This window comes from Erpetoichthys calabaricus, chromosome 4 (assembly GCF_900747795.2).
Source record: "Erpetoichthys calabaricus chromosome 4, fErpCal1.3, whole genome shotgun sequence".
NCBI lineage: Eukaryota > Metazoa > Chordata > Cladistia > Polypteriformes > Polypteridae > Erpetoichthys > Erpetoichthys calabaricus.
The window spans coordinates 276,069,798-276,095,143 of record NC_041397.2 but is presented as its reverse complement, the minus strand read 5'-3'; the positions used below and the strand labels follow the sequence as shown (position 1 = coordinate 276,095,143).

The following is a 25,346-nucleotide window of genomic DNA, read 5'->3' as shown; positions in this document are numbered from 1 at the left end:
AATCCAATTCAGAGTCACAGGGAGCTGTAGTCTACAGCAGCATCATCAGTCAGGGCACGCTTCCATACACACCCACACACATTCACACCACAGTACTTTATAGTTATCGGTCGATCCAACGGGCACATCTTTGAAATGTGGAAAGAAAATTAGTTTGCCAACTCCACTCAGACAGTGTCCAGGGTAGGGTTTCAAACTGGTCCCTTTTAGCTGTTAGGAAGCAGTACTAATCAAAGCACCACTTAAAACTATCAGAGCAGACAAAAATAAAACTATACAAGGTAATATAAAATGCAATCAAATATTAATTATTCAAATATAGCTCTAGTCTAATTTCTCTGTAACATGCTGTTACCAGAGCAAAAAGGTGTAAAAATATAAAAACATTTTAATAACAAATAAATAAATACATACATGCATACATACATACATACATACATACATACATACATACATACATACATAATGAGCAGTGGGTTTATAGCATGATGCAAATCCATAGGGGCTCCAGACCTAAATGATAAAGACAGCATCTGAAATGCGAGGTTGGGCATGGTGCGATAGCGTCCTAAGACACCAACATATAACAGTTTACCTGACAGCGAGGGTGGGATTGACTTGACATGATATCTGGAGAGGGTTTATCCCAGCTAAATGACCCCTGGTAGCTGGGCCTGAAGGTTTGAAAAAGCTTGCTATAATGCATGTTGCAGGACAAAGTGGGCATTGCCCATTCTGCAAGGCTTTTGTCACACACCAGACCTGTTAAGAAAGCACATTTAATATGGATGCAGGCATCCAGCCGCACAAACTCCCCACTTGAATTCTAAACTAAGTGACTCAACTTCAGCTACTACCTGGATCTGCTTGGACTTCATCAGATAACAAAGGTGTACTTCAAATGTGACCTGACATTTCTCCAGAGGCCTCTCTACAGACTACTTGAGCCAGATTGTGTGGAATGGACTCAAGCAAGGACAAAGAGCTGTAAATCTGATTAATAGAAGACACACTGATTTTTTAACTGGAAGTGACTTTAATCCAATCAGGAGAGGGTTCAACCCTCCTTTAAAACCACATGGAATTCTCTCTGGGAGGGGGAAACTCTCCAAAATGACCTTCTGAAACTTGGTCTCTGAAACTTAAGAGGTTATGAGCCTAATAAAATTATAAAGCAAAAGTGAAAATGATGATGTGTAAGAGAAGCTGTGAGTGCAAAGTGTGTATTAACATGCACACTTATACATGCACATATACTTACATATATAGGTAAGTATACTGTATATGTATGTATATTGTCACACACGTGCGAATAGGAGGACCAATCAAATGTAATTCCACGCCAGGCCAGGGGGTGGCGGGGTGCACTAAACCTTCTCCTGTTATCACTGCAGACCAGCCACGGGAAAACCTGTCTGATTTAGAGCAGATGACGTCCCTTCCAGTTCTGGCGCCCAGAAGAATATCACTTCCGGCACACAATCTGACATCAGAAGAACATCACTTTCGGTTCCCTTATGTCACTTCCTGTCTGATCCCTTAAAGCCACCATCTTTGCAAACCCTCAGCAGTTCTGTTTTGGACTCTGTACTGAGAACATCTCTGTACTGTTTAAAAGCATTTTGTAGCCAGGAATAATATACGGGTGGCTGCCCCAAACCTTTTTAAGTGTATTGAGTCTATTCCTTTTACATTATGTAACAGTAAGCAATTATTCTACCAGTTACCAGTTCTTGTTTCTTAGGAAGAGCACTGTTTTGTTAGTTTTGTCAGGGTTCAGCTTTGAAAAATTTTATTGCACCTAAGGGATTACTTTCCCCCAAGTGGCAATAAACAACAGAAATGTTGTTAAGGTTTTCATTAGAAATACATTTATTTGTCACAGGTGTAATCGATTAATTTTACTCTACAGTTGTAGTAACTGTGTTTAGTTTGTTCGTCTCACATTCTAAAGAAGTGTATGGTAGGTTGGTTGCCAATCCCAGATTGCCCTTTGTGAACGCGAGTCTAGGTGTGTCTGTGTTCTAAGTGGGTCCTGCGGTGGTCTGGTGCCCTCTTCAGGACTCATTTCTGCTTTTCTTTAATTGGTGCTCCAGTCCACTTCTGTCCTGATTTGGATTAAATAGTTTTTGGAATGCTATACTGAGTAATTCAGTTTGGCTAAAGTGTAAGACATGCTTTACATACAGTTCAGAAGACAACCCATCATTGACCTCTGCAGTATCAGACTAGCTCTTCCTGTTCTGGCCATAATAGTGGTTAGTTGAAGAAGGATTTGAGTCAAATGAGTGCTGAACCACAAACCAGATAGTTTTTTTCAGTTTTTCAGAATTTATGAGTGTAAAATCCCACAGAAAACTATAAAATTTGAAAATGTGAGATAATAACCAAAGCTAGTACAAACAGAGACCTGTATACAGCTTTATTTAGATTCACTGTAAAGGTTTCAAATGCATAAAGTGTGTCCAGGCTCATAAAGTCAACTTTTATATTCCATTTACGCAGAACACTGCTGCCTACTGATGTGAAATACTGGAAAAGCACCCGGACAGTCCAGCCCTATTTACTCATTCATTGAACTAATAATTGCTTACATTGTATTTGCAGTGTTTATTAGAACTAACCAAAAGTTATTTTCTGAGTTCAAATATTCAAAGTACAAAACAGATAAACTGTAATTTTTTAAACAGCCATTCAATGAATAAGATTAATTCCAGTATATAAAATATTCATGGTGTAAAAATAGAAAATATACTTTAATAAAGGTAGTATATATTTATATTTTTTTCCTGAAAATATTTGGCCTATATAAAATTGACTTAGCTCTAATATAAGCATGATGCCTGATTTTTTTAATATAATTTTTTTTTAGTTCCCTCAATGGGACTTTTTTTTGTATTTTCTGTTCCAAATGGCTGCTGTTGCTCCACAGATCATAAGGCTACTCAATAGCCGATTATATTAATTTCCTCTAGGGGATTAACAAAGTATATTTGAAAAAAAATTGTAAAATAAAAAATGCACACTCTCTCATATAAAGTTAAGCTGCATAGCTTTCCCTGTATTAGCCACTAGGGGATGCTAGAATCTCAGTAGCAGGTGCAAGAGAAATTTCATGTGCCAGTACATTTACCTTGGGGAAGATGGTATGATATCATTCTTTTAACTGTAGTAATTTTATTTAAGAAGTATCTATTTAAGGAAAAGATGTTTAGCAAAGATATTTAATTTCTCTACATATTTTGGTAACTTCTAAAGTTACATTCGGCAAATTGTCCAAGCCTTCATAAACTCAAGCTCTCAAGCATATTTCTTTAGTCTTGTCATAGTAAACTGAGATGTTCATAGGCAGGTCCCATCAGATCTTTTGTAATAAGGGTTGTCCATTGGAAATATTACAGTGATGATTGTGGCTGTTATTTAAAGGAAAATTAGTATTGGGTAGTAATATAAGCTCTACTGCTGATTTTGGAGTTCCCTAAACTGCTAGGGGTCAATGAGTTAAATTCCCACAAGGATATTGGGGAAGGCAACCAACCTGGCCATCTCAAGTACACCTCTGCAGTAAGGCTAATGTGTAGAAATACCTGGTACCACTGCAGGAAGTTCTACCCCCATGAAATCAGAGACTGATGCTGTCCTCCAGAACTCCAGAAGTGCTTACAGTGGGGTATGTGAGAGGAGTTTGAGGCATCATAAAAAAGGACCCTGAGTTCTTTGGTTGAGAGAGCTTAGTCTTAGGAAGTAGCTGGTGACAAAGGCTCAGCTGGCCAGAGAGAGGAAGGACAGACAATGTATTAGAAGATGAGAAGGGGAAACAAGTGACAAAGTAGCCAGGGGTTGCTACTGTTTAACTAAACTCAGAACGCAGAGATATATCATTTTCATTAATAATATCTTTTTTTACCGTTTTTGACTCCCGTGTTGTTGTACATTGCATCCTATTCGTACTTTTTTGTGTATTTGTGTTTACAACACATTTGTGATGACTTATGGGTAGTCCAAACATGCACAGTGCAGCACCCTGCCATTAGTGTAATTGAAGCTAAGACCAAATGAACATGGACGCACTACTGAGGGATTGCACCATTGTTGAACAATGTGCTGTACCAGCAAAAACTGGTAACCATTCAAGAAAAGGATTAGAATGAAAACCTGCAGGCACTGCGGCCCTCCAGGACTGAAGTTGGAGACCACTGCTTTAAACCTTTCTACCCACTCACAAACGTTCATTTGAGTCGTGCTCTTCTCACTTCCATACTGAGCCAACATCCTTTGGTGAATTTCAGCAGGTTTTACTCTCTTCTGATAAAGGAAATTTCACTATGGCACTTTATTCAACAATGGTGCAATCCTGCCACAAAGCTTCCATGTTTATTTGACCTTGGCTTCAACTAAACTAATTGTAGAGTGCTACGCTGTGAAAGTTCAAATTAACCATAAGCCATCATAAACATGTTGTATAGGTGTCAGTTTCCATCCAGTACGGTTACTGCATAATTTTCAAACTGCCTGTATTTTTTGATTTACCCACATATTACTGTTCTGAGCAGACACACAAGTAGAAATTTTATTATACTATACACTCATGACAAAAGTTGAACTTGAACAAAAATAAACTGTATGCAAAGGTGAGAATTGTGGTCATACATTACATAAAATAAAGTTTCTGTAAGGAGGATTGTACTTCCTCCTGTATGTATAAAATCAGGATAATTCTGATTCATCAGTAATGAAACTCTTTTTTGACTTAAGTTGGTTCACAGTCTAGATTCTTGTCAGTTGTTAGTAGAAAGACTGCAGTCAGCAGTTCAAACTACTTTAACATACTGTGTGGCACCTTCTGTGGGGCTGCAGCAGTGTTAATACTCCCCAAACCATGAGAGGACATTTGAACTGAACATAAATGAAACTCTAGTAGAGCTACATTACTGCTTTACCCTGGGATCTGCAACTTTGTGTGTCTTCGTTGTACTTTTAATGTATGTAAATCTGTATCCACTGATCTAGTCAGAAAGAAAAATGAAAAGCTGTCATCAATGTAGAATGGATATTGGGTAATAGTATTGTACATTTGCCAGACTGTAAGGAACGGAATGATTCGGAGGAAATGTCTCGATTCAGGGTGATTAGTGAGACCTAAGCACATCTCTACTGGATTAAGCACTGGCTTAAAATTACCTGCATCAATATTTCCTATATTTTTCTTGTTTGCCATGTTAAAGATCGAGCGTCTTGAGTCCACCAGCAATCTGTAATATCCAGCTGTTAAACAAGCTAAATTCATTGCATCACTTGATTCCATGAGTAATGTGATAGGCTGTAAAAAACAAAAACAGAGTTCAAATAACAGCAGGAGAGACGACAAATAACCGCAACAAACAAAACAAACCAAACTTTTTTTTCTCTTTGCCCTCTGCCCTCCTTTTATCTGCCTGTGGCTACCTTTGACCCCAGCAGCCCCAGCCGGGACTGCTGGGAGATGCAGTTCTTAAGTAGCACTGCTACAAGCACTGAGGAAGAATTGACATTTCAGTTGTTTGTAGCTAAACTATTTCAAGTAAAGGCCTCATATATCTTGATCCCATTAGTCTCTCTCTGCAAATCTGTGACCCTATGACCATGATTTTGTAAAACTTATGCATAATCTAAATGTGGACATTTTCTAAAATTTGGGTCAGTTATGTATTGAAATATTTCATATAGTTTTGAAATGGTAAATTAGGTACATTTGTAAACCATACTAACAGTCTAAGGTAGGACCTTTTATGATTTTGCCAACATACAAGAGAGTTCCCTTAATGTGACTTTGAGGTGTAGAAAGGAAACGTATAAAAAAAAAAGTGTCAGCTAATCAAAGAATTTTTAGAGAGAGTGGACTTGGTGCTCCAATGGGTGATGCCTACTCAGTCTTGTCCTACTCAGAGAAGTAACCTGCCTGATATGAATATGAGTTGTGATTAGTGATGACTGAAACACACAAATTTCAATTTGAATAAAGTTTTGCAAAATTTCAATTGCAAAATGCAAAAATGTACTCAAGAGTGTTTTCAAGTTCTAAAGGCTGTGTGGGTGGTAAACAGGGAATATTACTCCTTAAAATTTCATTTCACTTCATCTTTACATGTGTAATTTCCTGCAGCTGCATAAAGCATATAATCCATAGCACAGCAGTAAAATCGTTTCTATTTATGCCTCACTGTGGACATGCTGCATATTTTCCATACATTAAAACACATCATCATTTATATTATTTTCTCCACAGCAAAAGTAAGTATCCAGAAAGTTGCTGCTGTCAAAGCCCCCTTCCCACGCCATTACCTACCAAATGTCTTATCCTAGCTGAGGATATGCACACTTGATTTGTTCTCTGCTAGACATCTTTATATAAGGACTAAATGTCAGGCATACACATGCAGAATTAATACATGAAAATTCATCCAGGCAGGGACAAAATGCCCTCTTCTTGTGTAAATGGCATGAATTTCACTGGAAGTGTAATGCAATCTATTTGCTAATTCAATTCAGGTTGCGTGAATTGTTTCGTTCATCACGAATGGTGAGTTGCTATTGGATTTCTAAGCTATTCGTATCAACAATCAGCTTTGTCAACTTGAAATCTGATCTGAGGATGTATGTTTTGGACATTTGTGTTAAGAGAAGCATTGCAATGCCAACTGATTATCACTTAGTGCTGAGTGCATTTCACAGAATGAGCTGGACGAACATGGGAGCAGCTAGAGGATCCTTCTGTTCAGGAAGAGTCCAATTCTCACTCCCTGACGAGCTTCTCTGACATCTCAAGTAAGGTCATGGAGTCAGAATGAACACTTTAAAAGACCTCAGTAGTGGAAGCAGCTGTAGGAAAGTAGCTAACACATGGCCTGTCTCTATCATGTTTCCAACCGTAGGGCATGCTGATGAACACTGATAATAAAGGAAGCTTTCAATTTAAAGAAAAAGGCTTTTTGTGTAATGTCCTCGTTTAACTTTGAGGTACAAGTAAGTCGAGCAGCTTGTGACAGATGCTACAAGAGTATGGAGAATGTGAAACTGCTAGATGGCATTCAACATCTTTATTTGTTTGCAGACTTTACATTGAGTCATCTCTAATTAAATTAAGAGTAGGAGTCTTCAAAGTGGGTCTCACCTCCTCTCCTTTTTATGATTTTTAAATGCATGAAAATGTGATACTGTTAAATATTCATTGCTATTTTAACTGGCATTGCTCTGTCTAGTAATTTGTGCCTGCCATTCTGTCATGTACTGTATGATTCTGCACCAGTAAGACACGTAAAAAAAACCAAAACATTTTTATGTCACTGTGAGGCCAGAGTCCTCAAGTTTAGTTCTGATGTTTAGTTTACATTTAATTGCGCCTTTTGAAGTCAATGCAGATAACATAACTAGTTATTTGACTTGTTAGTGCAGTCCTTCTGCCATTGTAGATTTGTCTTTTCTGAGAATATCATTCAAATAATTTCAGAACAGATAAGTAATTCTCAGTCCTTTACTTCTTGCTGTTCCTTTTACTTTGTAATATCTTATTAAAGCAGATATTTTATGATGAACACACAGAGGTATAAACAGGGCCATGTTAGATAGAGAACTGCTGGTTCCATTGTAATTTTCATCTTAGTTTTATTTTATTGGTAACTGGCAGCTAGTTAAGAAAATTAAAACAATTAAATTAATGAATGCTACTATTAAGACTAAATGAAGTGATAAAAAGTTAGGGATCTTATAAAGTGAGATCACTCAAATAAATCACATAAATTTGCTTGCACAATAATTGTATCAGCAAAATTAATTGGCTTCTAATTACAAAATAATTGTGTTGGATCATAAATCTGCAGCTAGTTTAGTCCTCTAGGACTGAACTTGAGGACCTGTGCTGCAAAGTATAGTGACATTAAACTAAACTGAAATTGAAACAACCTTAGAAATGATACCTCGATGCTGCTGTGAGTGATTATAACAAATTTGAGCAGTCTCATACATCTAGAACTAGCTTAGAAGATTTGACAAAGAAGATCTATAATAAGTTTTGAAACATCATCCTTTTGAAAACTAATAACAAATTAAAGAGACTCCAATAAAGGAAGGTTTTCTACACCCAAGTCTGGAAGGAACTTTTAAAGTTAGTTTCTACTAAGTCATCTGGATGTGCAATCTACTCTACTTTATACATCCTTCCACTGTATTAAATGCACACATTTTCACCAGCAAAAGGAACAGTAACCTCAGCCATATAATATTTAGCTCTTAGAGTTTTCATTTTGTCATCCATCGTCTTGTTGATTTCTTAGATATGTCTTTGTGACTTCTGTGTGTAACAAAAATTAAGCCAATTCAGGACACACATCAAAGGATGGTTCAAAAACTGTAATAACAGAACAAACACTGTACTAAATCAGCAATGTATTTAGACAATAAAAATAGGATTTTGGTGGTTTACATAACTTCAAGGATCAGAGATGGTCTTGTCTGAATGGTACTGTCTCTGAAAAACAGCAGGTCATTAAAAGCATAAGAACATAGACTGTAAAAGAGAGATTATGCAGACCATCAAGCTTGTTTGGTCATGCTGATAACAGTCAATGGGAGAATATCAACACATTCTGGAAAAATTCCTCAGTTTCCGCTCTAAGTTCTGTCAGGGAAAGATGACTAATTAACATGTCTTTGGTATTTACAGAATAATACAACGTTAAAGCCTAAGAAACAAAATATAATGTAAGATTTGAAAAAAAAGTTAAATAGTAATGAGTAAAATATTTTACCTTCACATCCAGCACATGTAACTCAACTCGCACGTTTTTTTCATCTTCTGTAAACATTTCAATTTTATTCACATGGCTAAAATCTGCCAGCAGAGCTACCAGATTTGTTTTGGTGTTTATAACATGGCTTATCCCATATCTTGGACCGACTAACAAAGTCACTTCTGTGTGTTTTTCACCTTGCTGTTGTAAAGATTAAAAAGACAAGCAAAACATCAATTACGTTAACATATATTCAATTATTTTCCTTACACTGAATTTTTTTTTGTGTCTAATTTGTATGAAAGTGTTTCATAATTAAATCATTTTCTTAATCTGGTAAATTAAATCCAATATATTAGTAATGATAAGTGAAATAATTAGGGAATATTATTATACCAATTTCTAAAAGAATCTATACTACCGGTCAAATGTTTTAGAACATCTCAGTCTTTCCAGTTTTTCTTCAAATTTAATCAGTTGAAATGCAATGAATGACCCTTTTCAGTAAGCAGTAAACTGCCAGAGGTTTAAATTTAAAGTTTAGGTTAGTAAAAACTGAAAACAAGGAAATTTCAGAATATTACAAATGGGCCATCTTCAATGGAACTTCTAATAGGTTACAAACTACAAATGTTCTTCAGCAATTAAAGTTAATTAAGCTTTACAAGGTGAAGCAAACAATTTGCACAGGTGTCCCAACTTCCATTGATTACTTAAAAGCCCTCTGTCTGTCTTAAAGCAGAGTTGTTACTATACCCGCTGAAGTACTACATGGACAATTTTGTACTGTAGAAAGTTGTAAATTCCAGTGATAATGGCAAGAAAATGGTAATTAACAAATGAAATGAGATTATTATTATTATTATTATTATGAGAGCATTATTATCCTTAGAAGTGTGGGGCTTTCATTTAGAGAAATTGCAAAAAAAGTGTCAGTGAGTAGATTGTTGTCCTACATAAAGAATCTCTGATAGGAAGAGATCTGGCAATCTCAAAGTCACAACCCAATAGAAGACAACTTTCTGAGGGTCACCAGCTGGTGTGAAAGCTTAACAGAGGTCAAAAAAAGCAAGTCTCAATTTCTACTGTAAAGGGGAGACTTTGTACAAGGCTAGTGGCTTCATTCCTTAAAGGACAAAATAGGGCCTTGAAATACCGGCTATGGACTACTGCAGACTTCAAGAAAGTCTTATCGACTGATGAATCAAAATTTGAAATTTTTGGTTCATCATGCAGGGTGTTTGTATGCCATCAAGTTGGTGATGATGATGGTTCCTCAGTGTGTGACACCAACTGTCAAACATGGAGGAGGCAGTGTGATGGTCTGGGGTTCTTATGCTGGAGACTGAGTTGGCGACTTGCATTGTGTGACTGCCATTCTGAATCAAAAGGGTTACACAGTCTGGCTGTTATATCAGCATAAGGTGGCTACTTTGATGAATTAAAAATCTGAATTAAATTTTGTACACTTAACGATTACTTGACTTTTCTTTTTATTTGCCATTGTTTATTTGCTCTATGCCTTGATTTCATGAAACATTAAGAAATTAACCTGCGTGCATTTCCATAAAAACTGAAAAAAATGAGCTGTTCTAAAACATTTGACTCTGGTAATGTAATTTCACAATATTTCTGTCCATTTAACTGGAACTTGGGTGTTGATAAGAGTAAATGCAACATTGAATACGAGTGCCAAAACAGTTCCCAGTGCCCAAAAGCTAACTGATTAAATGATCCAAAGTCAAGATCTGAATGGAAGAAAATAGAACAGAACGTATAAGCAAACACATTTAAATAACAACAAGTTTTACTTCTACCAGTTAAGTGTGCTTATTCATTGTACTTTATTGCTACAAAGATTTTCCCACTCACTTTTCCTTCTTATTCTCTTTCTTCCCAGCCATCTAGTCTTTACTCACTTTACCTCAAAACTCAATATTTAATACAGTTGTGAAGGACAGCCGGGTCCCATGCCCCTGCTGCATCTGTTCTGGGGGAGCCACCATGGGCAGCTCAGTACCTCCCCCGGGACGCTTGGTGGCAGCCTCCCTGGTGGACGATGATTCCCCAACGTGGCGCAAGGCTCCATGGGAGATGGAGTCCTCCACAGCCTGGTTGGGGGCTTGGATGGCCGCCAGGGGGAGCTGCATGGACTTTCCAGCCCAGCTGGTCGACTCGTCAGCCCCACCCGGAAGGTCAATTAGGGCCAGGTAATCAAGCACCTGGCACGCTTCCGGGTGGGGTATAAAAAAGGCCAGCCACCACCACTCGAGAGTGCCAGAGTCGGGAGGAGGAGGACTAAGCCTGAGGAGGAGGAGGAGGAGGAGGAGGAGGAGGAGGAGGAGGAGGGGTGGTGGTGGTGCTGAGGTGAAGAGAAGTGTGGTTTGTGAGTGTTCCGTATTTAAGTGCTTGTGGGACTGTGTTGGGCCTGTGGGACACGGGGAAGGCGTGCCCCACGGCTGAAGAAATAATAAAGAGCGTTTTATTTAAGTACGTGCCTCTGCCTGAGTCTGTGCCGGGTCGGGCGCTATATAGCGCCTTTTACACAGTAATGGAAGGGAACAGCATTTTATCCCACTTTGTGCTGATTTTCAGGTTCCTTTGACATCATTTGCTAAGTAAGTTCTGGACTGTCATCCCTTAAATATAAATAGAAGAGCTCCACTTCTTCTTTGTGATACTTGTGTGATGCCTCCTAGTGCTCTTGAAGAACAGTGCAGACTCTTGGAAGTGCTCTTTGTTCACCAATTTTGGTTCAGCTTGATGGAGCCATCTTCTGTCTTGTGTTTTTAGTATACCATCTACCTATTTTGTGAACCTTGTGCTCCCAGAAACCATTTGACAGCCAGGCAGTCTATTATAATGTTTTAATTAGTTATTTCTTTTTAATATTTTATGTTTTCCAAAAAACATATTACAAACAAAAGTTATAATATGATGATAAAACATATATGTCAGTGAAAAAAACGTGTTGCGTCAGAAATCAATCCCATATATCATTGAAAGAATTAGGATTTGTAATTATTAACCACCCGCACCCTCATTCGGAACAGAGAACTAATTGCTAATAAAAAATGTCCCATTGAGTTATTCAGCCTCATTAATTAAAACCCTAGGAGTTTGGCAGAGACAGCAGCGGGAGTCCAGCAGACTAACTTTAGAATAATATAATGATTTCTTGTTAAATTCTAAAGAAGCTTTGCACAATTCTACACAAAGAAAATTTCATTTTTATATTTAAGATGATAAAAGGTATCATTTTCCCAATGAGTTATGGAAGGTACGTTATGATTCTTCCAAATGAGCAGACTTAGTCGATGCACTAGCAAAGTAGTGTAGGAAATAATAATCAGTCCATCACCATAGTCTAAACCTGTCTGAAAAACACTCCAAACACTGCTGTAAAAGGAACTACAGTGATTTTAAATCTTATATTGTCTAACAGATAAGACAAAAATCTTTTCCTAAAAGTGCTTTAATTTTGGACAGTCTCAAAACATATGCCTGGGTGAGACTGGAGCTACCTGGCATTGCTCACAATAAACGTCTAGTCCCTAAAATATTTTAGATACAAATTTCAAGTGAATTACAGGACTTTTATTTGCACAATGATTGTTCTGAATTAATGAATTTCACTCTTTCTCTGAGATATTTATAGAAAGGTCTACTTCATCACATTGCAAAAGGCAGTCTAGCACTAAGTAGTGTGACAATAATAGATATCATCTGAAAATTCTGCCAATATTTTCACCACTAATTAAATATTTTTTTGAATGCGTATATTTGTGGAGGATTAGGGAAGTTAGGCAAATTCTTTTTTTACAAATCTCCTAACTTAACTTGTTAATAGAAAAATAAGTGGGTTTGAAAGAACTTTCTTTTTCAATTGGCTCAAATTACAAATACTTGCAACCCAACAGTATAGCTGTGGACTGGGCATTGCTAGGCCACCTTCTGCTTCTGATCTTTCTGATGCTAACTTTTTATAAGTGGTCTTTTTGCCTTCCATATAAAGTAGGCTATAATAGAATTAAACTTTTCAAAAAAATGATTTATTGATAGTTACAGGAATACTCTGAAAGAGGATTAAAATCTGAGGAGAACATTCATTTTAACTATTTAAACTCTGCCTGCTAAAGAAAGATGAAGAGTTGACCATCTATTGACATCTCGCTTAGTGCTATCCATCAATCTGCCAAAATTGTGCCTAAAAAGATCTTTATGCTTCCTTGCACCTGTAACTCTCAGATACTTGAACTATTCTTGAATTATTCGATACTTTGTACAACATTAATTTTAAATCCTGTGATCCTGTAACAATCATTTAATACATTTATCAAGATCATCAATTGTATATATCTGCATAGGGAGATAATTTTTGTATCATTCCTTCTCTTATAATTCCCTTTATTTCTGAGTTTTGTAGAAGACACAACATGACCAGAAAATGCATAAATAATAATTAAGTTGGCTGCATATTGTCACATGTACAGAGTATAGTGAAATTCTTACTTGTCTGTGCTAATCAACATGCAACATGTCGCCACTTTAACTAACGTACCTTGAAACGTCTGTCTCCTTTATCTTTCTGCAGTGATGTTAACAGAACGTCTCTAACATTGAAATTTCCTTAATCATTTTTTACACATTAATAATATTAGTAATAGTATTACCTTATCCTGCATCCTTTTGTTTAATCCACCTTATAAACCTACGAATGTTGTCTTCTGTCAGACTGATTTCAAATTTACTACTCATATCACACTCATATATTTGGCAAAATGCATCGGTAAACATTTTCTTAGTATCTCTCACTCCTAAATCTTCAACTCTGAAGGGAGATCAAGGATTACGTGTTCCTCCAGCAGGGAGCTATTACTGGGCAGACTGATATTATCAAGGAATGAGAGGGCAAGTGGGTCTTCACTTCAAAAACTTGACCTTGCTTGAGTGTACTTCACTGTCATGCAGGAAAGGATTTTCTGTAAATTATAACATTAAACCAATTTTCACAAGAACAGGCAATTCAGCCCAACAAGCTCATCAATTTTAGTCCCCTAGATTCTCCAAAATAATATCAAGTCAAGATTTGAAAGGCCTTAAAGTTCTACTCTTAACACATTGCTTGATAATTTATTTCATATGTCTCTGCTTATTCGAGTGAAGAAAACCTTTCTAATATTTCTGCGAAATTTACCCTTCACAAGTTTTCAACTATGTCCCTGTGTTCTTAATGAAAATTTTATTTTAAGGTCACAGGAGTGATCCACTGCACTAAGTCCCTTCATAATTTTAAACACTTTGATCATGCTGCGGTGGGTTGACACCCTGCCCAGGATTGGTTCCCTGCCTTGTGCCCAGTGTTGGCTGGGATTGGCTCCAGCAGACCCCCGTGACCCTGTGTTTGGATTCAGCGGGTTGGAAAATGGATGGATGGACTTTGATCATGTCACCTCTTAATCTCCATTTGTTTAAACTGAAAAGGTTCAACTCTCTCAGTCTCTCCTCTGGAATGTCTCAAGTGCTGCTATGTCTCTTTTGTAATATGGGGGGACCAAAACTGTAAAAGAACTCCAGATGAGGCCTGACTAGTGACTTTATTTAGGTCAAGCATAGCCTTCCTTGACTTGTACGCCACACACTGTGCTGCAGTATATAAACTAACATTCTATTAAACAAGTCTCCTATGATGTCCAGGTCCTAATCATAAGGAGTAACAGATGCCAAAACTGTTATTTTTGGATGGAGCATTCATTTAAACTCACAGAGCACACAAGTAATTTGATCAACCTAGGAAGGTTTTCTGTGACTTGGGTTATTTGACATCACTGTTATCAGAAAAGATCCAATAAAACAGGTCTTATGGTTTACTCTTCCACTGTATGTCCCGTGAACACATAATCCTTCTACTAAGTAATCGACTTACTGTATACGGTTGACCTTCTGTAAAAGAAATTCATGAATAAATGGTGTTGCTTCTTACTGGTAAATTATTCCAAATAAAATGCTTATTTGAGTAAAATCAGAGCCTAAAACTATTAAATATCTAATATATTCTTTAATTCCTCCACCCCCCCATCTAAAATATATTTTCAATTTGAACAAAACATGAAGTATTACAAGTCTGCAATCATAAGAAAACATCATTTCCAAAACTCTCTAATAACAGGACTATAGCTGCAGCAATACAGAATAAAGATCTTACTTATTACATTTTGCTTCTCATTAATTGGCTTTTTGTAGTTTCTGAAGATTAATGTAAATTATTGCCTAATGTAATAATAACTTAAAATAAAAAAACAAATTTTATTACCAATAAAGTAGACTTGAACACACGCCCACCATACAATCGCAGATCACTAAGGTACTTCAGATAATGCACTTTTGCTTGCAGAGCTGAGAGCTGTAAAATTAAAATGGAAATTAGCATAGGTGAATTAATATATCACAGGTATAAAAAATAATAACTGAAAACCTAAAATGGCAAGAGAATACCTATGGCCACTGCCTCATCAAATTAAGTATACATAGAGAGTAAGGCCTGACCATTCTGACATTTAACTCAATTTCTTCCTCATTAGCACATTCCACTGACCACAGGGTCAGTGTTCTTATACACATTTACAAATATAATACAGTAACAGTAAAGTACAAAACCTTCGAACATTTACATATGTAAACACATACTTCAAGTTAGTAACATAACATGCTAATGAAGGATCCACAAAAGCAGCATAGATAGATAGATAGATAGATAGATAGATAGATAGATAGATAGACAGACAGACAGACAGACAGACAGACAGACAGACAAATAGATAGATAGATAGATAGATAGATAGATAGATAGATAGATAGATAGATAGATAGATAGATAGATACTTTATTAATCCCAAGGGGAAATTCACATACTCCAGCACAATTTCTTTCACTGTCTTACTGAGTGCAAAGGCCCAAACTTATCAAATATATGGACGCGGGTCAAAAATTCCCAGATAATACATAAATAATAATTTATTTGGCCACATATTGTCACATGTACAGAGTATAGTGAAATTCTTTCTTGTCTGTGCGAATCAACATGCAACATGTCGCCACTTTAACTAACTTCCATTGAAACTTCTGTCTTCCTTATCTTTCTGCAGTGATGTTAACATTGAAAACTCCATCATCATTTTTACATATTAATAATATTAGTAATGGTATTACCTTATCCTGTATCCTTTCGTTTAATCCACTTTATAAACCTATGAACTTTGCTTTTTGATCAGACTGATTTCAAATTTTACTACTCACACAACATTCACATATTTGTCTTTGCTCTTCTGTGACACTACAAATTTTCCCACAAATCTAAATATTTTGCATTTCTTTTCCAATTTGTAAATGTGTCAGAGATTAATATTTTAAGCTTTACCTGTCAACTGGATGAATGTTAGTTACAGTAGGTATATTTTCCAATCCACTCAATTCAGATGCATGTCATTGGTTCTGTATTTCTCCTTTTGTCCCCCTGATCCATGTAACCATTGTGGGTTCTGTCACTGGATACTGCGAGTGCCAGAATTCAATATCAGTTTTGATGCTTCTAAAGGAGGGTCTTGTGCTGTGGCAGATGTTGCTGGGTGGTGTTAAATGTTAGGTCTGCTGGGTCCGGATCTGGGCTATCATTTATAGGGTCGGGACAAGAGTTAAATGGCCATTGTTCACTAATAGCCTAATCATGATGAATAATCCATTTGTCTATAGTTTTACATTTGCTAGTTAACTTTCAATTATGATTCTGCAAATTCTGATGTGATGTATAGAACTGAAATCATAATCCAAAGAAAATCACTCATGGGGACAGAGTAGATAGAAACCATAAGTGAATGTTTAAAGATAATTATTATTAGTGCATAGAGGACAGCTTAAGGGCTCTAGTGATTGTAATTCCCCACTGCTCCAGGGGATGGCGCTGTGTCCTAATGCCCTTTCTCTTCACATGTAGATTTGTTCTCCTTCTCTGACAAAAGTTTTATATCTACATACCATATTCATTTCTGGCACACCGTGATAGTTTTATTATTGCCTGTTTTAAATATTGATTCACTCCCATGGGAGGTATATTTCCAAACCTATTCAGTTTTTGAACTGAACACTTGTAAATAATATAGAGCATAATATTATTATAGTGTGCAGTCTCACAGCTCACTATGTCTCACAATGCAGAACATGCTGGGAGTACAAAGAAAAGACTGCAAAAGAGAAGACTCCAGAACCTGTTCCGCTCCTTTTAAGGAAGGGTTCTGTGAGTGCATCATGGAAGGTGCACGGCGGCAAGATAGCCAGCAGATATCCCCAAGGGATGACCTACTTCAGAAGTTGAGAGGCCAGGCAAGAGGACTGCACCTTTCTGTCACAAAAAGGTATAAAATGGAGGCAAAGGACAGAAAGAGTCAGATATCATATAGTTATTCCTCAGCCTTCCAAAAAAAGTGAACGATAAAGCACAATCAGCATGTCTGTTAGTTGTGTATCTTGGTTTGTTGAGTGCCCTCTAGTGGTAAAAGCGTATTAACTATAATATATTAAAACAGGGGTAGGCAACGTCGGTCCTGGAGTGCCACAGTATGTGCAGGTTTTTGTTCCAACCCAGTTCCTTAACGAGAACTCAATTATTGCTGATGAAGCACATATTGCTTAAGTGACATTTTAATGCTTCATTTTAGTGGTCTCGCTTGTTAAGGTTCTCCAACCTTAATTGCTTATTTCAATCTTAAACTGCTGCATTCAGTGTTTTAATTGCTCCTTATTAGCAATAAGATGTAAAACAGGGGTAGGCAATGTCGGTCCTGGTGAGCCGCAGTGGCTACAGGTTTTCATTCCAACCCAATTGCTTAATTAGAAACCAATCATTGCCAATCTCAGACCTTATTTAATTTTATGGCTTGTTAGTCTGTGCAATGTAAGGCTTTTATATTGTAGATTTTTTTCCTTTCCAAGGATATCATCCAAATGATTTGAAACAGATCATTTTCAGTCTGTCACATTTTTCTATTAAGTGTTTTATTAAATCAAACCGTGCATGATGAACACACACAGATGTAATTGGAAAAAAGCTAGCTGGAGAACTGCTGGCTGCTTTGTCTTTTACATCTTATTGCTAATAAGGAGCAATTAAAACACTGAATGCAGCAGTTTAAGATTGAAATAAGCAATTAAGGTTGGAGAACCTTAACAAGCGAGACCACTAAAATGAAGCATTAAAATGTCACTTAAGCAATATGTGCTTCATCAGCAATAATTGAGTTCTCGTTAAGGAACTGGGTTGGAACAAAAACCTGCATATACTGTGGCACTCCAGGACCGACGTTGCCTACCCCTGTATTAAAACATGCTGAATTCAGTTAGGTTCGGTTAGAGGGTGGCAGATCCTAACCTGGCAGAACTGGACACATATTTTGCCAGTTCAAAATTTCTAATTAACTTTACTTTCACTTATTTGGAAATGTCAGAGAAAATTCAAAAAACGCATTACAACTGGACAAGGGATTCAATCAAACCAAAGGGCACTGGATCTCTGAAGTAGTAGTGCTAACCACTGTGCCAGCATAACTCACAAAATTGAATTAAAATAAAATACAAAATAACTTTCAGTAAAAGACAAAAGATAGATATTTCACACATTTTATTTATTTATTTATTTATTTATTTATTTATTTATTTATGTATGTATGTACAGTGGTGTGAAAAACTATTTGCCCCCTTCCTGATTTCTTATTCTTTTGCATGTTTGTCACACAAAATGTTTCTGATCATCAAACACATTTAACCATTAGTCAAATATAACACAAGTAAACACAAAATGCAGTTTTTAAATGATGGTGTTTATTATTTAGGGAGAAAAAAAATCCAAACCTACATGGCCCTGTGTGAAAAAGTAATTGCCCCCTTGTTAAAAAATAACCTAACTGTGGTGTATCACACCGGAGTTCAATTTCCGTAGCCACCCCCAGGCCTGATTACTGCCACACCTGTTTCAATCAAGAAATCACTTAAATAGGAGCTGCCTGACACAGAGAAGTAGACCAAAAGCACCTCAAAAGCTAGACATCATGCCAAGATCCAAAGAAATTCAGGAACAAATGAGAACAGAAGTAATTGAGATCTATCTGTCTGGTAAAGGTTATAAAGCCATTTCTAAAGCTTTGGGACTCCAGCGAACCACAGTGAGAGCCATTATCCACAAATGGCAAAAACATGGAACAGTGGTGAACCTTCCCAGGAGTGGCCGGCCGACCAAAATTACCCCAAGAGCGCAGAGACGACTCATCCGAGAGGTCACAAAAGACCCCAGGACAACGTCTAAAGAACTGCAGGCCTCACTTGCCTCAATTAAGGTCAGTGTTCACGACTCCACCATAAGAAAGAGACTGGGCAAAAACGGCCTGCATGGCAGATTTCCAAGACGCAAACCACTGTTAAGCAAAAAGAACATTAGGGCTCGTCTCAGTTTTGCTAAGAAACATCTCAATGATTGACAAGACTTTTGGGAAAAAACCTTGTGGACTGATGAGTCAAAAGTTGAACTTTTTGGAAGGCAAATGTCCCGTTACATCTGGCATAAAAGGAACACAGCATTTCAGAAAAAGAACATCATACCAACAGTAAAATATGGTGGTGGTAGTGTGATGGTCTGGGGTTGTTTTGCTGCTTCAGGACCTGGAAGGCTTGCTGTGATAGATGGAACCATGAATTCTACTGTCTACCAAAAAATCCTGAAGGAGAATGTCCGGCCATCTGTTCGTCAACTCAAGCTGAAGCGATCTTGGGTGCTGCAACAGGACAATGACCCAAAACACACCAGCAAATCCACCTCTGAATGGCTGAAGAAAAACAAACTGAAGACTTTGGAGTGGCCTAGTCAAAGTCCTGACCTGAATCCAATTGAGATGCTATGGCATGACCTTAAAAAGGCGGTTCATGCTAGAAAACCCTCAAATAAAGCTGAATTACAACAATTTTGCAAAGATGAGTGGGCCAAAATTCCTCCAGAGCGCTGTAAAAGACTCATTGCAAGTTATCGCAAACGCTTGATTGCAGTTATTGCTGCTAAGGGTGGCCCAACCAGTTATTAGGTTCAGGAGGCAATTACTTTTTCACACAGGGCCATGTAGGTTTGGATTTTTTTTTCTCCCTAAATAATAAAAACCACCATTTACAAACTGCATTTTGTGTTTACTTGTGTTATATTTGACTAATGGTTAAATGTGTTTGATGATCAGAAACATTTTGTGTGACAAACATGCAAAAGAATAAGAAATCAGGAAGGGGGCAAATAGTTTTTCACACCACTGTATGTATGTATATTCCATACTAAATATAGTACAGTTAACAGTGTTTGCTCTGTATACTGCAATGAACCTATTTACTTTATATTCCAGGCATGCTGGACTACATGCCATTAATACTGTAGAGAGGGCATTTTATGATATTATGACTCTGTGGACTAACAAGATTTATACTCCTTTCAGAAAGGACATGACATCATCTTCCTTTGTGAATTTCCACTTTATAAAGGAACATTGCCCTTCGTGTCTTGACTGTGCGAACAGTCACTAGTGAGGATGAATGCTAAATGAACCTCTGACCATGTTGTACAGCAGTTTAAATCTATTACTTGACCTGCAGAGAACCTCCACGGCATTATTTGCTGCAGGACATTAACAGCAGATCACTGGGAATGAATTTTAGGAAGAAAGATGAAAAGCTTTTACTGAGGACACACTTGTACTTTTTAGCTGACCTAGGCCTTGAACAAGGATTCTTTACAAATTCTTTATGCTTTATGTAATAATTCTGTACTACAGCCTTAAATGGGATATTGTCAATTTACTTTTGAGGGCATATGTTATTTTAAAGAGAACTAAAATGAAACCATCCTTTTAATAACAAATGCTGTAACGTGATACAAACTCATTTACCTTCTTTTCTCTCAAGATCACACGATTTTCCCCTGCCATTAAGAAGCCCCCGATCCCTTTTTTTTAATTTTTATTTTGAAGCTATTCTTTAATTCACTTCAGCAGAGTTTCTCTCATTGTGTTTTGTATTTACATGAGTGGATGATGCAGGAATTGGTGTTCTTATCTCATATCCGCAGTATCCCACTCACATTTGTTTTCTGTGAGAAGCATTAATGTTAGCCCTGTGTCTATGGGTGCAACTATGTGCTTCTGTGCCCATATTTATTAAGCATCTCAGAGCAGGAAATATCAGCGCAATATCCTATCTTAATAATGTTTTATTTCTTCTTCTACTAGTACTTTGAATATTATCATTATCATCATTATCATCTTTGTGGTGCATCCTTAGAGTTAGTATGAAAAAACTAAAAAACGCCATCACGAGTTTCAATTCGGGTGTCTGGGTGTCATGAAGTCGTGACATCATTTACTCTCAAATGTGAATTCTCACTCCAAGTTAGAAGTGGGTGTAGGACACTTTGCATATACTGTACTTCTTATATCTTACCCTGAGATAGTAGAAATTCTTACCCTTGAATGATGTTTATTGAAATTCCTAGGATTAATTCTGATACACTTGATAAATAACAGCTCTGGGGTCTCTGACAAAGATGTTTGTGCCAGATTAATTAGTGATTAGAAGTTGGCCCTGTATTTGTGTGTCTGAGTTGGCCTTGCGCTGGTCCAGCAGCCTGTTTACAGATGAACTGGCTTAAGCAGGTTAAGGAATGTTACATTATTTAAGTGAATGCTACCTTCATTTCAGTACTTACTTCCTATGATATCTTAGAATCTCAGATACTGGTACTTACCTTTTATTTTTTCACATAAAGATTTTAAGTGTCATGATATGAGGAGGTTTTTATCTATCTATCTATCTATCTATCTATCTATCTATCTATCTATCTATCTATCTATCTATCTATCTATCTATCTATCTATCTATCTATCTATCTATCTATCTATCTATCTATCTATCTATCTATCTATCTATCTATCTATCTATCTCTTGGCCATTAGATTTAGAGTTTACGGTTTTGAATATTGTTTTGTATTTTCTGTTTTTGGTTTTCTGTCCTTGTTACTCCAGCTCATAGGGCTCTTAGTCTTAGCTTACTTAATTAGACCTCTCTTCCTTTTAAAAGTTTGTTTCTTTCTATGTTCCCTTTTTTAATTTCTTACTAGATTATGGAAGTTACTTTTCAGTTACTTTTGAGTTGAGTAATTTTATAATTTTTGGCTATTTTTCAAAGTTTTATTTTGTAATTGATTTTGTGAAAAATTAGGAGATTAGGAAATATTAAATTGTGTTTTTCCCTTGCTCATGGATGACCCTTAGTAAAATGTTGTCACATTGGTCATTGTCAGCTTTACTATTATATTACAACCACGGTTTATTCCCAAGCTAGTATTTATTTTCTGTTTTTGTTAACTCTGAATTTTTTTGCATTTCTCTAAGTAATTTCTCTTGGTTTTGTTTATTGCTCAATAATTATGCACATTCTCTTTAAAGTTGTTTATTATTTAATTTCTATGTTTAATGAATTGTTCTGTCATGTTGCTTGTGCTTTGTGGGTGAAGCCCCAAGAGGCCATTGCTACTTTGATGTCACTTTTATAATCAGCCCGGACCAAGTGGAATTGAAAACCTAACAGGTCCAAGTGGGGGCAGAAATAAAAGACAAAGAGTAGAAGACAAAGTAGAACATCATAAAGAGGTTCAAAAACGTTGGCACGATACACATGCAGAGCAGGATAAAGATTATGAAAGTACTAAAATTCGAAAGTGTCAAAAAACTGATAGTAAAGATCGCATTAGCACTAACAAACAGAAATTATTACTATGTGAAATAATGGAACAGCGAAATGAGATCGAATATATGGACATAGATGACATGACAGAAGTATGTAGATATTGTTCGGCTTTAAAGTTTAAGTCGGATACTTGTAGATCGTATTAATTCATATTGCCATCAGGGAAAAGTAGTGTTTCTTCCCAATGAAGAGGAGTATCCGCAAGAAATAAAAGATCTGTTATTTGGTGAAAGTGAAATCCACAAACACTACAGGCAAAATATCTGAATCTACAATAATCTGTTCGCATTCGCATCATTCAATGCTCAAAACTTAGATTTACATGATTCAGGACCATACGTTATGAGAATCTGTGGTCCCACAACAATTAAAGCTACTACAAGTTTAATTTCAAATAAACCACAATTCGGTCAGGTTTATATTTATGATCACGGAGAAGCGATGCAATATGGAATCGAAACAGTTAAACGATCAAATGCATTAGAAATTCTACAGCCAATAATGGATACAAATCCATATGTCCAAAAGTATCGTACGAAATTTATCTAAAAAACACGGACAAAGAAGTTTCTTGGATTTCTAGATGAATCTGAAGGATCACGCTCGCTTTTATAATAAACCAAAATGTGATGAATTGTCAGTGATAATAGTTTTGAAAGATGGAGATATCAAAGACAGAGTTGATATTCGTGTATATCCTAAAGCAAAGCATGAATCGTTGCAAGCGGCAGATCCAGGAAATGATGAGTGCATAGGGCCTGCACGGGGTTTTAATAATAATAATAATAATAATACATTTTATTTATATAGCGCCTTTCCCATGCTCAAGGCACTTCACAGAGTTTAAGAAAGAACGGCAGGGTATACAGTACATAGCATTGTACAAACCAGATAAATAAATAAAGAAGATTAAGACAGTAAATTCAGAGAAAAAGCCTAACAGACAACATAATTGATGGTCTCGCACACACACACACAGGTTACATTAGCATCTTGACAGAAAGGTAAACTGAGAGAAGAGCAATAAAGTCAGGTAGAGGTAAAAGCCTTCCTAAACAGATGAGTTTTGAGTTGTTTTTTAAAAGACTTCATGGAGTCAGCTGATCTAATTAATTTCGGTAGGTCATTCCAGAGTCTGGGCGCTATACAGCTGAAGGCCCTGTCACCCATGGAGTGTAGATTAGTGTGGGGTACAACAAGATTGCCAGAATCAGAGGACCTTAGTGGGCGGGCAGGCACATAGTGATGGAGAAGGTCACTGATGTAGTTTGGCGTGAGGTTATTTAAGGCTTTGTAGGTTATTAGTAGGATTTTATATTCGATTCTGTAAGACACAGGGAGCCAGTGAAGACGGAGCAGGATGGGTGTGATGTGCTCGCTGCTGCTGGTTCGAGTAAGGACTCTTGCAGCTGAGTTTTGAAAAAGCTGGAGCTGTGATATAAGATTAGAAGGGGCACCTGCCAGTAGGGAATTACAATAATTTATGCAGGATGTAATAAAAGCATGGACAAGTTTCTCAGCAGTAGAAAAGACAATAAGAGGGACAATCTCAATGCTTGATTAGGAACTTGTATTAAATTTCAACAGCATTGTGAGGGGGACCAAAATCAGAAGAAGAACATTTATTTGTTTCCATTTCAAACATTGTGTGGAATCCTACTGTATATGTTCATATGTTCATTTGTGAGGGTTTTTTTCCCCCAGATGATCCCTCTCTGATGGTGATGAGATGAAGCACACATTAAACAAATCAGGATCAGCTTTATGTGTGGGTGAACATGCTACACAAGTATCCCAGTTTCAGATTTTGAAAATCTGGTCGAACTATGATTTACCATCAAAATGCCACATATGATGTACATAATCGTCACTTGTTGTAACTAAGTAAAGAGTGTGTGTGTGTGTTATGTGTGTGTGTGTGAGTGGTCCCAGTGATTGACTAGAATCCTGTCTAGGCCTGTTTTCAGCTCTTTGCCCAATCTGTGGATTCAGAAGGTTCCAGAACCTTTCTGCTAAATGGAGTCCATTGAGAACTAAAGTGTCAGACTTTGAACACACCTGAGTGTTATGCCATGTGTACATTTTCCAACTTATTTTATATTTGGATTGTGAGCTGGAACAAGGATTGCCCTTTTTACTTTTTTTTGGTATTCTTTGAATGTTCTCATTTATAAAGATTCAGCACTAGAACTTGTTGTTTCAAATCAAAGATGTTATGGTTGCTTTGTCTAGAAGGAAAGTATTGTGTATTTTTTTATCTTATGCACTTTATAACCGTTTGTTTGGAACTTTGAAAGTTTCTTCCTTATTTTGAGCCTAGTAGGCTGAATTCTCCCTGTGGAGTCAAAAGGTCAGGCTGCCTGGAGTGAGTCAAATTCTAGGCAGGCTAGAAAGGCCTACCATGTCTTGTGAAGATTTTATGAGGCTTTGCTACCTCTTTGCTATAGAAAGACACGTAACAGTTTCTCTACTGGGGAAAGATGCTAATCCTACTTTTGTGTTGATTCTGACAGCTATGTAGAGTTTTAGGATTTCAGATAGGTTGCAAGACATCAGAAATAGTCACATACACAGTATAAACATTTGTTAAAGTATAACTCAAATTAGGCTAAAAGAATATTACATTAGGATGATGCAGTGGTAAGCTCTTGTGCGTTATGGATTTAACATCCTGGGTTTAAATCAAGGTGTAAAATGCAATGAGTCTAAGACCCCGAAATGAACCCTTCAGACATCATAAAGTTCTCCAAAAATATTTT

General features: G+C 36.8%; 1 protein-coding gene across 7 annotated transcripts in view; it reads right to left on the bottom strand.

The window, feature by feature from the left end:
* Positions 1–25,346, bottom strand: part of frmpd4 (FERM and PDZ domain containing 4) — an 821,848-nt gene that overhangs the window by 6,987 nt on the left and 789,515 nt on the right. For all 7 annotated transcript variants that reach the window (XM_051925673.1, XM_051925669.1, XM_051925670.1 and 4 more), the window contains 3 exons: positions 15,079–15,168; positions 8,784–8,966; positions 5,182–5,320 (listed from right to left, as the gene is read on the bottom strand). In XM_051925673.1, the coding sequence (XP_051781633.1) occupies positions 5,182–5,320; positions 8,784–8,966; positions 15,079–15,168 (412 nt within the window). The remainder of the gene's footprint in view (positions 1–5,181; positions 5,321–8,783; positions 8,967–15,078; positions 15,169–25,346) is intronic.